The sequence below is a fragment of the Thalassophryne amazonica genome, chromosome 7, assembly GCF_902500255.1.
Source record: "Thalassophryne amazonica chromosome 7, fThaAma1.1, whole genome shotgun sequence".
Classification (NCBI taxonomy): domain Eukaryota; kingdom Metazoa; phylum Chordata; class Actinopteri; order Batrachoidiformes; family Batrachoididae; genus Thalassophryne; species Thalassophryne amazonica.
The window spans coordinates 50,803,524-50,823,413 of NC_047109.1; the positions used below are offsets into that span (position 1 = coordinate 50,803,524).

The 19,890-nt window shown below is 47.5% G+C and overlaps 1 protein-coding gene across 1 annotated transcript in view; it reads right to left on the reverse strand.

The window, feature by feature from the left end:
* iglon5 (IgLON family member 5) overlaps positions 1-19,473 on the reverse strand; it is a 556,035-nt gene extending 536,562 nt beyond the window's left edge. The window contains exon 1 of the mRNA XM_034174134.1: positions 18,922-19,473. Coding sequence (XP_034030025.1) covers positions 18,922-18,982 — 61 coding nt within the window. The 5' untranslated portion in view covers positions 18,983-19,473. The remainder of the gene's footprint in view (positions 1-18,921) is intronic.
* Between the last annotated feature and the right edge of the window lie 417 nt (positions 19,474-19,890).

The window sequence follows — 19,890 nt, forward strand, 5'->3', positions numbered from 1 at the left end:
AGAATGGGAGGCAGAGCCTTCAGCTTTCAGGCTCCTCTCCTGTGGAACCAGTTCCCAATTCAGATCAGGGAGACAGACACCCTCTCTACTTTTAAGATTAGGCTTAAAACTTTCCTTTATGCTAAAGCTTATAGTTAGGGCTGGATCAGGTGACCCTGAACCATCCCTTAGTTATGCTGCTATAGACGTAGACTGCTGGGGGGTTCCCATGATGCACTGTTTCTTTCTCTTTTTGCTCTGTATGCACCACTCTGCATTTAATCATTAGTGATCGATCTCTGCTCCCCTCCACAGCATGTCTTTTTCCTGGTTCTCTCCCTCAGCCCCAACCAGTCCCAGCAGAAGACTGCCCCTCCCTGAGCCTGGTTCTGCTGGAGGTTTCTTCCTGTTAAAAGGGAGTTTTTCCTTCCCACTGTAGCCAAGTGCTTGCTCACAGGGGGTCGTTTTGACCGTTGGGGTTTTACATAATTATTGTATGGCCTTGCCTTACAATATAAAGCGCCTTGGGGCAACTGTTTGTTGTGATTTGGCGCTATATAAAAAAAATTGATTGATTGATTGATTGAACTGTGGAATGTTGTTAAAGAATCTTGGAGTGGAATAACAGCTGAAAGGTGCCACAAGTTGGTTGACTCCATGCCTCGCAGATGTGAAGAAATCATGAAAACTGTGGTTCTACAACTAATTACTAGTTTAGTGATTCACAGGATTGCTAAAAAGCAGTTTGAACATAACAGTTTTGAGTTTGTAGTGTCAACAGCAGATGCTACTATTATTGTGAACACCCCCTTTTCTACTTTTTTTTTTACTAATAGCCCAATTTCATAGCCTTAAGAGTGTGCATATCATGAATGCTTGGTCTTGTTGGATTTGTGAGAATCTACTGAATCTACTGGTACCTTGTTTCCCACGTAACAATAAGAAATATACTCAAAACCTGGATTAATCTTTTTAGTCACATAGCGCTACTATTATTCTGAACACTACTGTATATTTCAACAGTTCCTTTGAGCTCCAGGGGGCTGGACATTATTATAAGTGGCACGTGCTGGTCATACCGGCAGGCTTTACCATGCCACATCCATCTCAAGGTTCCCTTGTATGTACTGAAATTGTTTTGGATCCCATTTTGCCACCATCAGAAGATGTAAATTGTGGTCAGATGATCCTCAGATTTCACATGGACTGCTGTTGGATAGGTGTCCCATCTCGACGGTGCCTGGAGGGTTTTGAACATGTGCATCACAACATTTTGGAACTGAAATCCGACACTTTTCGGATGTGTGCCAATTCGCAATTCTGACGCCATTCTGCATGATTTTGGCTATGTGTGACAGGTGTTTTACAGTTGATTTTGGAAGAGACAGAGGGTTTTGTTGGTGATGCAGAAGAAGAAGTTGCAGAATGTGAGGCTCACATTTCTGAAAATTCAGAGTCTGACACTGAGTTTGTGGAGGAGGATGAGCATCAGCCAGCTCCGAAGTGTGTGGACCCAAGATGGACAGAAAAACACAATATACATTCACCCAGTTCAAGAAGCACATATGCAATACACACACAGTGAAACTCTGCCCCACATGTGTGGTATAGTCTGGTGTGAAAGTGTGAGAGTTCAATGGAGCTAATGTGTTGTTCAGTTCAGTTGTTATGTGTAAACTGACCTGAGTAGGTCAAATTTCTAATGAAATTCAAATAAATAATGGCAAAGGTTATATGCCCAACCGTTGGGCAGATAAATATAATGTCTTACCTTATTCGCCCAACCGTTAGGCAGATAAATATAATGTCTTACCTTATTCGCCCAACCGTTGGGCAGATAAGTCATACATTGAACATTACATGCACAACCGTTGGGCAGATAAATATAATGTCTTATCTTATTCGCCCAACCATGAGCATGTATTTGACATGTTTTGTGCATCTAAACTATGTTTTTTACACGACTTTTTAAGGCTCTATTGCGGCGTATGTTTGACACATTTAACAGCGCCGTCTCTAATTACTGTGAAAACACCGCAATGGATGAAAACAGACAAATTTCATAAGCATTTTGAACGGAAGCCTGTTAACAACGAAACAGTTTTTGAACAAAATGCTGTTTGTTGGCTGTAAGATGGTGTTAGTTTGACACTGTTCCCTGGGTGTGATGAGCCAAACAGAACCACTTTAGATCACAGCTCCTCCGCGGGCTGTGAACCCTCCCGCAACCGGCAAGAAAATATCCGCCTTTTTTCTCTCCCGCGTTGAAACCGGAAGTGAGCTTACAAGCACGCTCATTGGTTGGTTGTGGTTGTGGTATATGCTCACGAATTTACTTTATTGACCCAACGGTTGGGCGTATAGCCACTCCGATAAATAATACACTATAGTTTTGGAAAAACTTATTTTATACATTTGTTAATTATTTTCCAGTTATGCCTGTTTTATGATGCATTTCCTTATTTTCTAACAGTTTAATTAAAGATATAAACAAAAATGAGTTGCATTTCTATTCATAAAAGTGATTTAACAAAGGTAAAAGGAACAAACTTAACATATGTGTTGTTTATATTACTTGCATTTGGGATGAAGTAAACATCTTCTGAGTATTTTGACAAAAAAAAGTGTGATTATGTTGAATTAAAACCCCCAAAATGCAATGGGTCCACCAGACCCAGCAGGACTCCCTGTGTAACAAAAAAAAAAAAACAAAGACCCGATGAGGGTTAAACACCAGAATTAAAGCTCAACTTTCTGATCATCACATCCTGACTGAAAAAAACCCTGACTGACCACTAATGGCCACAACAACATTTAGAGCTTTTCCTTCTGATGCAAACACTCAAAAATCCATTACAATGATTCCTCATATTTACCCACAAACACACACACACACATTCACTGGTGTTAATATCCTGCCATACAAGGTGCTCAAGGGGGATTACGGACCATGTTTGAGGAACCCTAAAGCCCCCGCTGCATTTCCACTATGTCCTCCAAAAATTAGGTGAATGAAGTAGGAATTTGTACAACGTAGTAGGAATGCATTAGAAATCAAGAAGGCTGTGGTATGGTCTCCGTGGATGTGGAGGATTTGTCGAAATCAAGACACAGGAAGAACTTAATAAGGATATAGTAACACCTGCATTGACGTAGTAATGACCTAACTAAAAACCTACTAGGGACTTCACTGATGTAGAACAAGCGTCTTCCAACAACCGTCTCAAGCTGTGTCTCTACATGTGCTTGCTAGAGAAAGATGCAGGTCAAACTGAAATGCATCCATTACTCCTGCTGCTTTGGACATGACATCCATACACACCAAACAAGAGCAATCAGAGATTTCTGAGGTCTGCCAGTCCTGATCCAGATCACCTCCAAAATTCAGTGGAGTCTTCCATGCCCTAATATCTATGTGGATCAAATTTGGTGAGAGAGAATCCATGAAGTATTTTTGATGTAATCCTTCAAAGCCTGTATAAAGTGAAATCTTGATCCAGAATCCTGATCCAGATCACCTCCAAATTTTAATTTGTCAAAAATGCAGTAGTTTTGCTGTAATACTGCTAACAGACAGACAGGTAAATAAATAAACACTGATGGTTTTATTACGTCTTTTGTGGATGTAATAAATAAATAAATCACTCCTTGTCTCCCCCCACACCCTCATACAAATAGAAATTTGTTTCAAAGCATTTGCGACAGTTCAACAGTATGCTTGACTGATGTATCTGTGGCTCTATCAGGTTTTGTTGAGCCATGGCAACAGGCTCAGTTTTTCAGTAACAACTATAAGCCTGAGGATCTGCTTGTGCCTCTTGCTTGCCTCTACTGGTGGTTGGCTCTCACTGCAGTATTGTATCACTTCCTGTTCCGGAGCACAGCAGTGTTTTTCTGTATCTGTTAGCTGTTTAATCTGCGCAGTTTGATTGATCTAGTTATCTAGATTACGATTTGTTTCCCAGTGTAATCTTCACGTGCCTTAACTAAAGCACTCCTTCTGCTGAATCACCTCTAAATTATTTACACATTATTCACTTTGCGTGTTTTTAGGAATCCGCTAGCTTAGCGCAGCTACTAGCTCTTAGCCGGTTTAGCATGGCGGCTTCTCCTGTCTCTCCTGCACTTTTCTGCTCTGGGTGTGAAATGTTTAGTTATTCCTCGGCCTCCTTTAGCAGTAATGGTACTTGTAATAAGTGTAGCTTATTCATAGCTTTGGAGGCCAGGCTGGGCGAATTGGAGACTCGGCTCCGCACCGTGGAAAATTCTACAGCTAGCCAGGCCCCTGTAGTCGGTGTGGACCAAGGTAGCTTAGCCGCCGTTAGTTCCCCCCTGGCAGATCCCGAGCTGCCGGGAAAGCAGGCCGACTGGGTGACTGTGAGGAGGAAGCGTAGTTCTAAACAGAAGCCCTGTGTACACCGCCAACCCGTTCACATTTCTAACCGTTTTTCCCCACTCGACGACACACCCGCCGAGGATCAAACTCTGGTTATTGGCGACTCTGTTTTGAGAAATGTGAAGTTAGCGACACCAGCAACCATAGTCAATTGTCTTCCGGGGGCCAGAGCAGGTGACATTGAAGGAAATTTGAAACTGCTGGCTAAGGCTAAGCGTAAATTTGGTAAGATTGTAATTCACGTCGGCAGTAATGACACCCGGTTACGCCAATCGGAGGTCACTAAAATTAACATTGAATCGGTGTGTAACTTTGCAAAAACAATGTCGGACTCTGTAGTTTTCTCTGGGCCCCTCCCCAATCGGACCGGGAGTGACATGTTTAGCCGCATGTTCTCCTTGAATTGCTGGCTGTCTGAGTGGTGTCCAAAAAATGAGGTGGGCTTCATAGATAATTGGCAAAGCTTCTGGGGAAAACCTGGTCTTGTTAGGAGAGACGGCATCCATCCCACTTTGGATGGAGCACCTCTCATTTCTAGAAATCTGGCCAATTTTCTTAAATCCTCCAAACCGTGACTATCCAGGGTTGGGACCAGGAAGCAGAGTTGTAGTCTTACACACCTCTCTGTAGCTTCTCTCCCCCTGCCATCCCCTCATTACCCCATCCCCGTAGAGACGGTGCCTGCTCCCAGACCACCAATAACCAGCAAAAATCTATTTAAGCATAAAAATTCAAAAAGAAAAATAATATAGCACCTTCAACTGCACCACAGACTAAAACAGTTAAATGTGGTCTATTAAACATTAGGTCTCTCTCTTCTAAGTCCCTGTTGGTAAATGATATAATAATTGATCAACATATTGATTTATTCTGCCTTACAGAAACCTGGTTACAGCAGGATGAATATGTTAGTTTAAATGAGTCAACACCCCTGAGTCACACTAACTGCCAGAACGCTCGTAGCACGGGCCAGGGCAGAGGATTAGCAGCAATCTTCCATTCCAGCTTATTAATTAATCAAAAACCCAGACAGAGCTTTAATTCATTTGAAAGCTTGACTCTTAGTCTTGTCCATCCAAATTGGAAGTCCCAAAAACCAGTTTTATTTGTTATTATCTATCGTCCACCTGGTCGTTACTGTGAGTTTCTCTGTGAATTTTCAGACCTTTTGTCTGACTTAGTGCTTAGCTCAGATAAGATAATTATAGTGGGCGATTTTAACATCCACACAGATGCTGAGAATGACAGCCTCAACACTGCATTTAATCTATTATTAGACTCTATTGGCTTTGCTCAAAATGTAAATGAGTCCACCCACCACTTTAATCATATCTTAGATCTTGTTCTGACTTATGGTATGGAAATAGAAGACTTAACAGTATTCCCTGAAAACTCCCTTCTGTCTGATCATTTCTTAATAACATTTACATTTACTCTGATGGACTACCCAGCAGTGGGGAATAAGTTTCATTACACTAGAAGTCTTTCAGAAAGCGCTGTAACTAGGTTTAAGGATATGATTCCTTCTTTATGTTCTCTAATGCCATATACTAACACAGTGCAGAGTAGCTACCTAAACTCTGTAAGTGAGATAGAGTATCTCGTCAATAGTTTTACATCCTCATTGAAGACAACTTTGGATGCTGTAGCTCCTCTGAAAAAGAAAGCTTTAAATCAGAAGTGCCTGACTCCGTGGTATAACTCACAAACTCGTAGCTTAAAGCAGATAACCCGTAAGTTGGAGAGGAAATGGTGTCTCACTAATTTAGAAGATCTTCACTTAGCCTGGAAAAAGAGTCTGTTGCTCTATAAAAAAGCCCTCCGTAAAGCTAGGACATCTTTCTACTCATCACTAATTGAAGAAAATAAGAACAACCCCAGGTTTCTTTTCAGCACTGTAGCCAGGCTGACAAAGAGTCAGAGCTCTATTGAGCTGAGTATTCCATTAACTTTAACTAGTAATGACTTCATGACTTTCTTTGCTAACAAAATTTTAACTATTAGAGAAAAAATTACTCATAACCATCCCAAAGACGTATCGTTATCTTTGGCTGCTTTCAGTGATGCCGGTATTTGGTTAGACTCTTTCTCTCCGATTGTTCTGTCTGAGTTATTTTCATTAGTTACTTCATCCAAACCATCAACATGTTTATTAGACCCCATTCCTACCAGGCTGCTCAAGGAAGCCCTACCATTATTTAATGCTTCAATCTTAAATATGATCAATCTGTCTTTGTTAGTTGGCTATGTACCACAGGCTTTTAAGGTGGCAGTAATTAAACCATTACTTAAAAAGCCATCACTTGACCCAGCTATCTTAGCTAATTATAGGCCAATCTCCAACCTTCCTTTTCTCTCAAAAATTCTTGAAAGGGTAGTTGTAAAACAGCTAACTGATCATCTGCAGAGGAATGGTCTATTTGAAGAGTTTCAGTCAGGTTTTAGAATTCATCATAGTACAGAAACAGCATTAGTGAAGGTTACAAATGATCTTCTTATGGCCTCTGACAGTGGACTCATCTCTGTGCTTGTTCTGTTAGACCTCAGTGCTGCTTTTGATACTGTTGATCATAAAATTTTATTACAGAGATTAGAGCATGCCATAGGTATTAAAGGCACTGCGCTGCGGTGGTTTGAATCATATTTGTCTAATAGATTACAATTTGTTCATGTAAATGGAGAATCTTTTTCACAGACTAAAGTTAATTATGGAATTCCACAAGGTTCTGTGCTAGGACCAATTTTATTCACTTTATACATGCTTCCCTTAGGCAGTATTATTAGACGGTATTGCTTAAATTTTCATTGTTACGCAGATGATACCCAGCTTTATCTATCCATGAAGCCAGAGGACACACACCAATTAGCTAAACTGCAGGATTGTCTTACAGACATAAAGACATGGATGACCTCTAATTTCCTGCTTTTAAACTCAGATAAAACTGAAGTTATTGTACTTGGCCCCACAAATCTTAGAAACATGGTGTCTAATCAGATTGTTACTCTGGATGGCATTACCCTGACCTCTAGTAATACTGTGAGAAATCTTGGAGTCATTTTTGATCAGGATATGTCATTCAAAGCGCATATTAAACAAATATGTAGGACTGCTTTTTTGCATTTACGCAATATCTTTAAAATTAGAAAGGTCTTGTCTCAGAGTGATGCTGAAAAACTAATTCATGCATTTATTTCCTCTAGGCTGGACTATTGTAATTCATTATTATCAGGTTGTCTTAAAAGTTCCCTAAAAAGCCTTCAGTTAATTCAAAATGCTGCAGCTAGAGTACTAACGGGGACTAGAAGGAGAGAGCATATCTCACCCATATTGGCCTCTCTTCATTGGCTTCCTGTTAATTCTAGAATAGAATTTAAAATTCTTCTTCTTACTTATAAGGTTTTGAATAATCAGGTCCCATCTTATCTTAGGGACCTCGTAGTACCATATCACCCCAATAGAGCGCTTCGCTCTCAGACTGCAGGCTTACTTGTAGTTCCTAGGGTTTGTAAGAGTAGAATGGGAGGCAGAGCCTTCAGCTTTCAGGCTCCTCTCCTGTGGAACCAGCTCCCAATTCAGATCAGGGAGACAGACACCCTCTCTACTTTTAAGATTAGGCTTAAAACTTTCCTTTTTGCTAAAGCTTATAGTTAGGGTTGGATCAGGTGACCCTGTTTGTAAGAGTAGAATGGGAGGCAGAGCCTTCAGCTTTCAGGCTCCTCTCCTGTGGAACCAGCTCCCAATTCAGATCAGGGAGACAGACACCCTCTCTACTTTTAAGATTAGGCTTAAAACTTTCCTTTTTGCTAAAGCTTATAGTTAGGGTTGGATCAGGTGACCCTGAACCATCCCTTAGTTATGCTGCTATAGACTTAGACTGCTGGGGGGGTTCCCATGATGCACTGTTTCTTTTTATTCACCTCTTTTTGCTCTGTATGCACCACTCTGCATTTAATCATTAGTTATTGATCTCTGCTCCCCTCCACAGCATGTCTTTTTCCTGGTTCTCTCCCTCAGCCCCAACCAGTCCCAGCAGAAGACTGCCCCTCCCTGAGCCTGGTTCTGCTGGAGGTTTCTTCCTGTTAAAAGGGAGTTTTTCCTTCCCACTGTCGCCAAGTGCTTGCTCATAGGGGGTCGTTTTGACCGTTGGGGTTTTTCTGTAATTATTGTATGGCTTTTGCCTTACAATATAAAGCGCCTTGGGGCAACTGTTTGTTGTGATTTGGCGCTATATAAATTAAATTGATTTTGATTTGATTTGATTTATAATGATAACTTATACTTTAGTTATCCCCTTGGGGAAATTTTCTCTCTGCATCCTAATCTCAGACAACAAACAATTCGATCACACTGGGAGCAGTGGGCAGCCAATGAGCAGCTCCCAGGAACCAAATCCAGATTTTCACACACGCCCCTGGTCATTGGCTGTGTAAGGAGCACAAACATAATAAATAAACACCTTTTTGTTTGGTTGGTTTTTGTGTGCAAAATATGCATCAAAGGATGTGTCCCTCTGTGAGGCAAACAACTGTGGAAAAAAGGGAAAGAAAGCAAAGCTGAAGACAGAAAAGGCTTTTAGGGCCCTTCACACATACTGCGAAGTGTGGTCGAAGTACACATTAAGTGTGCATGAAGCAGGAATCGTATGCAAACCATGTAATTTCGTCCCTGCCTCCAACTCCTTGTACACCTGTTTCTACAACTATTTGCGCAGCGGCTGAAAGATAGAGTGTGTGTTGTGCAAACCCATCGCACCCTCTCGTGGAAGATGTTCAAACTGTCATACTGGCAGTGAAATTTGTCTAAGTTCCCCACAACTTTGACTTTGCAAACACACACACTGACACGTGGGTGTGTGCGCTCCACTCACAGGAGGCGTGGCTTCTGACAGGAGCCCCTGAGGGGATCTGTCATTCTGGACATTCCAGCTGGACAACACCTACTGTGTTTGGACAGACATGAACTAACAACTGTCCACTGTCAGGCACATGTGTCTGATTGCTGTACTTATGTGGACATAAGTAAAAATATATATCGCCATGGCGACAAGCTGCAGCAAGCAAGCACGAGCATGGAGCGGACACTGACAGACTGGCAGGTTGAAACGGATTGTCAGATCAGAACACACAGCGGGTGATCTGACCGTCACATCACCCATGTGAGCTCTGTTCCACATGACGTGGTGTCTGTGCTGCAACGTGCCGTCCACAAGACATGCATGTCGGGCAGAACACACACGTGTGGCCGACTGGATGCACAGGACCAGTAGTTGTGGACATGATCAGAGCACACTGCTTCTCATTCATGTCATTTCATGACTGTATGTCTGTGACCATGGGTCATCTACACTCACAGAAATATTTAACCCTAACTTTTAAGATTTATGTAATTTCATTGCATGACAAATTCCCATTTACTTTTTTTAGATAATTTTAATACAAACCTACCAAATAAACCTTACATGATGCATATTCATTACTGTAATAAATCCTATTTATGTGAATTGCATAATCCTCAGCTTTATGTATTTAGTATTAATAAAATATAATTACTCTAAATCAATAATAATGACAGTATTTATTTAAAATACATAAAGTATATTGTTTGAATTGCATAATAATTATGTTACCTATACAAGATAAATGGCATAGGTAACATAATTATTAAAAAAGGTCCTTTGTTTGCCCAAATATTTGAGTCTTTTTTCTTTTTAATTATCAATGTTGAACCTGAGAATTATATCCTTTATCATATGCTCATGACCAACCCATCTTTGATTTTGGGGATGTTATTTTGAGGGACACACTCAAAAAGTGAAGTCAGTGTGTGTGCTCATGGGGTGGGTAAAGTCTAGACATTACTTTGTGCTGTACAAATAAATAGAAACTTTTCTGAACACTGCCAACATATTTTTTAACAGAGATATGATTCTGAGATGAGCTGCCAGGCAGCACTGTGTGCACCCAGCGGACCTCAGAATTGAACCAGAGTGGGTCCTTAGTCACACTAGGTTGAGACCAGTTTGGAACACAAAATGTGAATGTGAATTATTCCGTCCACTAAGGATGTAATAACATTATTGCCGTTTATTTATTTGTCTGTCTGTTAGCAGGATTACATCAAACCTACTGCACAGATATTGATGAAATTTTCACCACACATAGATATTAGTGCATGGAAGACTCCATTAAGGGCCCCTTCATACATAACATGACTGAAGCAGACTGGAGCATGAAGGAGGAATCGCATGCCACTCGTAAAAAATCAGAGCCACCTCAAATGCATTGTACAGCTGTTGCCACAACCATTCACACACACCAGCGGCTGAAAGACAGCATGTGCCCTGCGAGTGCCCATTTGACCCCATCTCGGCAGGTGTCAGCCAAATTCCAGGTGCCACACATGAACATCCAACACCTCTCACTGGGCACTTAGAAAAGGCGGGGCTATTTGTGCTCCCAGCATGACAGTGGAGTGCAGGTGACCACATTCAAGCTGTCTGTGAAAACTGTCTAAGTGCCACATGAGTGTGCCGTTACCAAGCAACATATATGTCAAGCAACAGTGCCTCCCAACACATGTGGCGTGCAAGTGTGTCGGGCCCTCCTCAACACATGTTGCATGCATGTGTGTTGCACTCCCCTGCTCTCCCAACACATGTGGCATGTGAGTGTGTCGCCCCCCCCCATTCCCCAACACATATGGCGTGCGGCGGGGGGAGCACACTTGCATGACATACTGATAATTATGTACAGATAAGATCACATGGGGACCAGCCAGCCACGTCTGAGCGTGCACGACACAGCAAGGCACCTCTCAGCTGACCTTTTTTTTGAGTCCTTGTTAACCCTTGGCTGATGTCAGAAATCTCTGATTGCTCTTGATCTGCTATCATTTGAAGCTGATGGTTCAGATATTTTTGTTTGCTTGTTTGTTTTGCAAACTTCTGTTGTGATGGCATGCAAGTCCACCTAAAACAGAAAGTAGTTTTAAGTGCATGGAACTTATGTTGTGAAAGTGTAGGAACACGGACCCACAACAGGGGGCGCAATGAACGGACAATGGAGAAAGTAAATAACAATTTTTACTGTTGTGAAAATGCACAACCAATACAACAATTGACACTTTGGGTTTACACCGAATTCCACTGGTGTCGTGTGGGCAGGCTCGAAGGTAGGAGACGTCCGTCTCAGTCGAACCGGAACCACCCAGATCTCCTCTGCCACCGACCCCCGGAAATACTGGAACCGCCAAGTCCCGAATTCCCAGGTGGCCACTGCCTCCGCTCGTCGGATCCGGTACTGCTGGCAGGAGAGAGCAACAACACACAGATGTGGATGCGACAGCACCCAGCCACGGAGAGGGGAGAAGCCGCCTCCACCTCTTGACAATATACAGCAGGAAGGTGAGTACTTATTCAAGCAATTTAGCTGTTAGTAGTCAGCAGTCCTGAAACGGTTTACAAATCTTAGCTGGTTATTCAGAATATGAAGGCAGAGAATGTTACCTCAGTCTTAAGGCGATATCTCGGCACTGAGGTGGAGACGCCGTCCTCCTGATATACCTCGGTGCTGAGTAGAAACAGCTGTGTTTGGAGATGGGTGACAGCTGTCACCCAGATTACTCCCATGATGCGGTAGCGCCCTCTGGTGCCTGGAGCCCGCACTCCAGGCAGGGCGCCCTCTGGTGGTGGTGGGCCAGCAGTACCTCCTCTTCAGCGGCCCACACAACAGGACCCCCCCCTCAACGGGCGCCTCCTGGCGCACGACCGGGCTTGTCCGGATGGCGTCGGTAGAAGTCGGCCAGGAGGGCCGGGTCCAGGATGAAGCCCTTCTTCACCCAGGAGCGCTCCTCGGGGCCGTACCCCTCCCAGTCCACCAGATACTGAAAACCCCGGCCCATCCGACGGACGTCAAGGAGCCGGCGGACAGTCCAAGCCGGTGCTCCGTCGATGATCCGGGCAGGAGGCGGTGCCGGACCCGGGGTGCAGAGGGGTGAGGTGTGGAGAGGCTTGATCCGGGAAACATGGAAAACTGGATGGATCCGCAGTGAGGCCGGAAGCTGGAGCCTCACTGCGGCGGGGTTGATGACCTTGAGGATTTTATACGGTCCGATGTATCGTTCTTGCAGTTTAGGTGAGTCAACCTGTAGGGGAATGTCCTTGGTGGATAACCAGACCTCCTGCCCAGGACGATACTTGGGGGCCGGGGCTCGTCGCCGGTCTGCATGTTTCTTCGCCCTCGTCCGGGCCTGCAACAAGGCAGAGCGGGCGGCCCGCCACACCCGACGGCACTTCCGTAGGTGGGCCTGGACCGAGGGCACACCGACCTCTCCCTCAACCACCGGAAACAAGGGGGGCTGATACCCCAAGCACACCTCAAACGGGGAGAGGCCGGTGGCTGATGACACTTGACTGTTGTGGGCGTACTCGATCCAGGCCAGGTGGGTACTCCAGGCCGTCGGGTGCGCGGCTGTCACACAGCGAAGTGTCTGCTCCAGTTCTTGATTCGCCCGCTCTGCCTGCCCGTTGGTCTGGGGATGGTACCCAGACGAGAGGCTGACCGTGGCCCCCAGTTCCCGGCAGAAGCTCCTCCAGACATGCGAGGTGAACTGGGGACCGCGATCGGAGACGATGTCTGATGGTATGCCATGCAGACGGACGACGTGGTGGACCAGGAGGTCCGCTGTCTCCTGGGCCGTAGGGAGCTTCGGGAGGGCCACGAAGTGGGCCGCCTTGGAGAAACGGTCCACTATCGTGAAGATAACAGTGTGTCCCTGGGACGGCGGGAGACCCGTGACGAAATCCAGGCCGATGTGGGACCAGGGGCGATGAGGCACAGGCAATGGCTGTAGTTGCCCTGAGGTCTTTCTATGATCGGCCTTGCCCCTGGCGCAGGTGGTACAGGCCTGGACGTAGTCCCGGACGTCGGTCTCCAGGGATGCCCACCAGAAGCGTTGCCGGACGACTGCCACGGTCCTTCGCACCCCTGGGTGACAGGAGAGCTTAGAACCGTGACAGAAGTCCAGGACTGCGGCCCTAGCTTCTGGTGGGACGTACAGTCTGTTCTTTGGTCCGTTTCCGGGGTCCGGGACACGGGTCAGGGCCTCCCTGACGGTCTTCTCCACGTCCCAGGTGAGGGCGGCCACGATAGCGGACTCCGGGATGATGGGATCCGGGGGATCCGACGGTTCCGTTTTGACCTCATCTTCGTGCACCCGGGACAATGCATCCGATCTCTGATTCTTGGTCCCGGGGCGGTAGGTAATCCGGAAGTCAAAACGGCCAAAGAACAGTGACCAGCGGGCTTGCCTGGGGTTCAGACGCTTGGCGGTTCTGATGTACTCCAGGTTCCGATGGTCAGTGAAAACCGTGAATGGCACGGCTGTTCCCTCCAACAGATGTCTCCACTCTTCGAGGGCCTCTTTCACAGCAAGGAGTTCCCGATTGCCGACGTCATAATTCCGTTCAGCGGGGGTCAACCTGCGAGAAAAATAGGCACACGGGTGAAGGACCTTATCGGTCTTCCCGCTCTGGGAGAGCACCGCTCCTATCCCTGAGTCCGAGGCATCCACTTCAACCACTAACTGGCGGCTAGGATCGGGCTGCACCAGAACTGGTGCAGACGAGAAGCGCCGTTTCAACTCCTTGAACGCGGCCTCGCACCGGTCCGACCAGGTGAAGGGAACTTTTGGAGAGGTCAGGGCTGTCAGGGGGCTAACTACCTGACTGTAGCCCTTAATGAACCTCCTATAGAAATTAGCAAAACCGAGGAACTGTTGCAGCTTCCTACGGCTTGTTGGTTGGGGCCAATCTCTCACCGCCGCAACCTTGGCCGGGTCCGGGGCGACGGAGTTGGAGGAGATGATAAACCCCAGGAAGGACAAAGAAGTACGGTGGAACTCACACTTCTCGCCCTTCACAAACAGACGGTTCTCCAACAACCGCTGCAGAACCTGACGGACATGCCGGACATGAGTCTCAGGATCCGGGGAAAAGATGAGTATATCGTCCAGATACACGAAGACGAACCGGTGCAGGAAGTCCCGCAGGACATCGTTTACCAATGCTTGGAAGGTCGCGGGAGCGTTAGTGAGACCGAACGGCATGACCAGGTACTCAAAATGGCCCAACGGGGTGTTAAATGCCGTCTTCCATTCGTCTCCCTTCCGGATCCGAACCAAATGATACGCATTCCTAAGATCCAGCTTGGTGAAGATTTTGGCTCCATGCAAGGGGGTGAACACTGAATCCAACAAGGGCAACGGGTATCGGTTGCGAACCGTGATTTCGTTCAACCCCCTGTAATCAATGCATGGACGAAGCCCGCCATCTTTTTTACCCACAAAAAAGAAACCTGCACCCATCGGTGAGGTGGAATTCCGGATCAACCCGGCAGCTAATGAGTCCCGGATGTAGGTCTCCATTGATTCACGCTCCGGCCGTGAGAGGTTGTACAGCCTACTGGACGGGAACTCACTGCCTGGAACCAAATCAATGGCACAATCATACGGGCGGTGGGGAGGAAGCGTGAGAGCCAGATCCTTGCTGAACACGTCAGCGAGGTCATGGTACTCCGCCGGCACCGCCTTCAGATTGGGCGGGACTCGGACCTCCTCCTTAGCTTGGGAGCCGGGAGGAACCGAGGAACCTAGACACTCCCGATGGCAGGTTTCGCTCCACTGAACCACTACCCCGGACGGCCAATCGATCCGGGGATTGTGCTTTAGCATCCAGGGAAAACCCAAAACCACACGGGAGGTGGCCTGAGTCACAAAGAACTCGATCACCTCCCGGTGGTTACCTGACACCACCAGAGTTACTGGGGGTGTCTTATGCGTGATTGGTGGGAGTAGGGAGCCATCTAGCGCCCGAACCTGCACAGGCGAGGTAAGAGCCACCAGAGGGAGCCCTATCTCCCTGGCCCATCTACTGTCAAGCAGATTCCCCTCAGAGCCCGTGTCCACCAGTGCTGGGGCCTTCAGGGTTGAATCCTCAAACAGGATCGTGACTGGGAGTCGTGTAGCAATGTGGGTGTGTCCCACGTGAATGTTTTGACCCACCCCTGGCCCAGTCTCTAGGGGCGGGCGTTTGGCGTTTGACCGCTCGGGGCAGTCTCTCACATGGTGCTCTATTGAACCACAAACAAGACACGCTCCGTGGGTCCATCTCCTCTGTGCATCTGGTGCCCTAAATGTTGCCCTACTCGTGTCCCTAGCTTCGTCAGTAGGGGGAGCTGTGACCCCACGGAGCGCAGGAACAGAGGAGCGTGGGGAGGGCGGAGCCCGACCGGACCCGGAAGGGAGAGGGACGACGCGTGCCTGGCCACGCCCTTCGCCTCGTTCCCGGCGGCGTTCTTCTAACCGGTTGTCGAGTCGTATGACTAGATCGATGAGCCCATCTAAATCCCGCGGTTCGTCCTTAGCCACCAGGTGCTCTTTTAGGACCAGTGACAGTCCGTTTACAAAGGCAGCGCGGAGGGCAGTGCTATTCCAGCCGGATCTCGCCGCCGCGATGCGGAAGGCGACTGCATAGGCAGCTGCGCTCCGACGCCCCTGTCTTATTGACAGTAGTGCGGTTGAAGCGGACTCTCCTCTGTTGGGATGGTCGAACACTGTTCTGAGCTCCCGTACAAACCCATCGTAGGTATGAAGGAGCCGCGAGTGCTGCTCCCAGAGCGCTGTAGCCCAAGCGCGTGCCTCCCCGCGAAGCAGATTTATTACATAAGCTACTTTGCTAGCATCAGTCGCGTACATCACGGGACGCTGTGCGAAGACGAGCGAACACTGCATCAGAAAGTCCGCGCACGTCTCCACACAGCCTCCGTACGGCTCTGGAGGGCTTATGTATGCTTCTGGGGACGGAGGAAGGGACCGTTGAACGACCAGTGGAACGTCACTTTCGCGCGCAGGGTCCTCGGGAGGGAGAGCCGCAGCGGCGCCCGAAGGGCGCGCCTCCACTTGTGCGGCGAGAGCCTCCACCCTGCGGTTTAGGAGAACGTACTGCTCGGTCATTAAATCGATCCGAGAGGTGAAGGCGGTGAGGATCCGCTGCAACTCACCGAGTACCCCTCCCGGAGCCTCCGCCGCGCCTTGGTCTTCCATTGGCCGTTCAACAGCCGGTTGACGCCCCTCGGGGTCCATGACGCTGGCCGAGATATCCTGTTGTGAAAGTGTAGGAACACGGACCCACAACAGGGGGCGCAATGAACGGACAATGGAGAAAGTAAATAACAATTTTTACTGTTGTGAAAATGCACAACCAATACAACAATTGACACTTTGGGTTTACACCGAATTCCACTGGTGTCGTGTGGGCAGGCTCGAAGGTAGGAGACGTCCGTCTCAGTCGAACCGGAACCACCCAGATCTCCTCTGCCACCGACCCCCGGAAATACTGGAACCGCCAAGTCCCGAATTCCCAGGTGGCCACTGCCTCCGCTCGTCGGATCCGGTACTGCTGGCAGGAGAGAGCAACAACACACAGATGTGGATGCGACAGCACCCAGCCACGGAGAGGGGAGAAGCCGCCTCCACCTCTTGACAATATACAGCAGGAAGGTGAGTACTTATTCAAGCAATTTAGCTGTTAGTAGTCAGCAGTCCTGAAACGGTTTACAAATCTTAGCTGGTTATTCAGAATATGAAGGCAGAGAATGTTACCTCAGTCTTAAGGCGATATCTCGGCACTGAGGTGGAGACGCCGTCCTCCTGATATACCTCGGTGCTGAGTAGAAACAGCTGTGTTTGGAGATGGGTGACAGCTGTCACCCAGATTACTCCCATGATGCGGTAGCGCCCTCTGGTGCCTGGAGCCCGCACTCCAGGCAGGGCGCCCTCTGGTGGTGGTGGGCCAGCAGTACCTCCTCTTCAGCGGCCCACACAACAACTTAAATACTTTGACTGTAATAGCTGTGCAAAGCAAGTGATAGGGAAAAAGATTTTAAGTTAAATCAACATGAAATTTATTGCATTGAACTTAAAAACTAAGTTTAACAGGCAACTCAGTTAATACTGCAAAAGGTTTTAAGATAAATGAACTTGAAATTTAGTGCACTGAACTTAAATACTTAAGTGGAATAACTCACTCACTCACTCATCTTCAACCGCTTCCAATTAAGGGTCGGGGGGGGTCATAGGACGTGAGGCGGGGTACACCCTGGACAGGATGCCAGTCTTTTGCAGGGCAAGTGTAATAACTATGCAAAGCAATTGACATTGCAAAAGATTTTAAGTTAAATGTAGGGCAGCACGGTGGTTTAGTGGTTAGCACTGTTGCCTCACAGCGAGAAGGTCGTGGGTTCAATTCCCGGGGCCTTTCTGTGTGGAGTTTGAATGTTCTCCCCGTGTTTGCATGGGTTTCCTCCGGGTGCTCTGGTTTCTTCCCACATCCAATGACATGCGGGTTAGTTGGATTGGAATCTTTAGAAATTGTCCTTAGGTGTGGGTGTGTCTGTATTTGTTTGTCTGTTTGTGGCCCTGTGACAGACTGGCGTTCTGTCCTGGGTGTACCCCGCCTCACGCCCTATGACTGCTGGGATAGGCTCCAGCCCCCCGCGACCCTTGATTGGACTAAGCGGTAGAAGATAGATGGATGGATGTACTCAAGATTTCATTAAACATTACTTATTTTATTAGGGCAACCACTTTCCTTAATTATTTAAAGTAAACTCAACTTCTCCAGGCTTACAGTGCAAGCTGTGCTGAGGTACCCCAAGCAACCGGGGAGCAAGACACAAAACAAAACAAAAAGGTTTCCAAGATGGGTGAAGTGAATGTTTGTTGCTTTGTTGTTTTGTGGATAGAAAAAGAGAATAAAAGTCCCACTCTGTCTCACACACACAAACGCACACACACACACACACACACACACACACACACACACACACACACACAGCAGTGATCCATCCACCCATTAACCATTTACCACTCTGTGTGTCGACCTTGATCTGGGGGGGGGGGGGGGGTGTATGTGTGTGTGTGAGAGAGAGAGAGAGAGAGAGAGAGAGAGAGAGAGAGAGAGAGAGAGAGAGAGAGAGAGAGAGAGAGAGCAATCCTTCCTTTTATGTGGCAGGAATGGTCCGGAATCTCACGCACACGACGCACCATGGGGGGGCCATAAGTGATGGTGCAGAGGCTCAACAGTGTTTTGTCTCTCTCTCTCTCTCTCTCTCTCTCTCTCTCTCTCTCTCTCTCTCTCTCTCTCTCTCTCTCTCTCTCTCTCTCTCTCTCAGTAAACACTTTAACATGCGCCACTCGCCGCTCACGCTGATCCACCAAGTTCCCTCGGTCGGAAATGGGAGCCGATGGGCGCACGCACGGGCGACGTGCGTGCAAATGGAAAAGCTGGAGCACAGCAGTGGCCACAGGAGACACGCGTGATTCACAAGCAGGTACCCCCCCATCACCTCCTCCACCAGGACCGTCAATCATTAGTATGCATCTCCACGAGCCTTTTATTTTCTCTCATTCTTTCTTTTCAGGAGACGCGTGAGGAGCAGCATCATCAGCATCACCGCATCCACACTAAAAGTAACCTCCAAGAACTTACCTTTGGACAGCAGAATCAGGATCAAAACAGCAAACGCGTTGTGCAGGAGACAGCAGCCCATGATGGAGTTGTGATTGATTTTCTGCAGCCGGGTCTCTTGTTATTCCTCCTGTGCGGTGTCACTGCGGGGATTCTGTGTTTACAAAGATCTCAAAAAAAAGAAAAAAATGGAAAAAGAAAAGCCCACAAAAATCTTTCGTTAGCAATCCAGCGCCTCTACGTGGGACTAAACCAAAGCATCGGCGTCATCCACTTTTCCTTATGATGACCCCCCGTCGCAGAGAGCGCGCTTTATTTGCTCCCGTGCGCAATGTGCCAAAAAATCCGATCACCACAAAAAACAAGCCAACCCCAAACACTTCTTTCACCTGAAGGGGAATGTCTTAGAGAATGCATAAGAAGAACCGGGCTGAAGCTGTCCTGAAGTAGTGGCCCGCTCCGGCTCCGATCTGTTGGTATGCGGCGCGTTTCGCTCAGCACACAGCGCATCGCAGGCAGCGCCACCGAACGCCAGGCGCGCAAGAAAGCGCGTGATTGACAGTTCAAGGAGAGCCGTTTTCTCCCAATCATGGGGCTCAAGGAAGGAGGCGGGATTTACGACTGCAGCGAAGCCGCGCTCGGAGAGGACGGCCGAGGAGTCCTGGCGGCCAATCCGAGGCGCACGGCGGGCGGGCGGAGCGCATAGAGGAGCGCGGCGCGGCGATCGCGGAACGTGATTTATAGCCGCTTCTGTGTTACTGCAGCAGAAAACAGTCCACATGGGGTACAGGCGGGGATCACAAGTATTGGGACGGCCGTGAGGGGACACGTGCGGGGTTTTGTAGAGACCGTGGATGAGGGAACGACAGGTTGGACATTGATGAGGAGGAGGAAGACCAAGAGCAGAAGACAGACTGTTTGCTCTAAAGCCATTTATGCAGACATTTCATGTTTGAAGCACGTTTATTAATGATGCATTTAGTTTCTTAC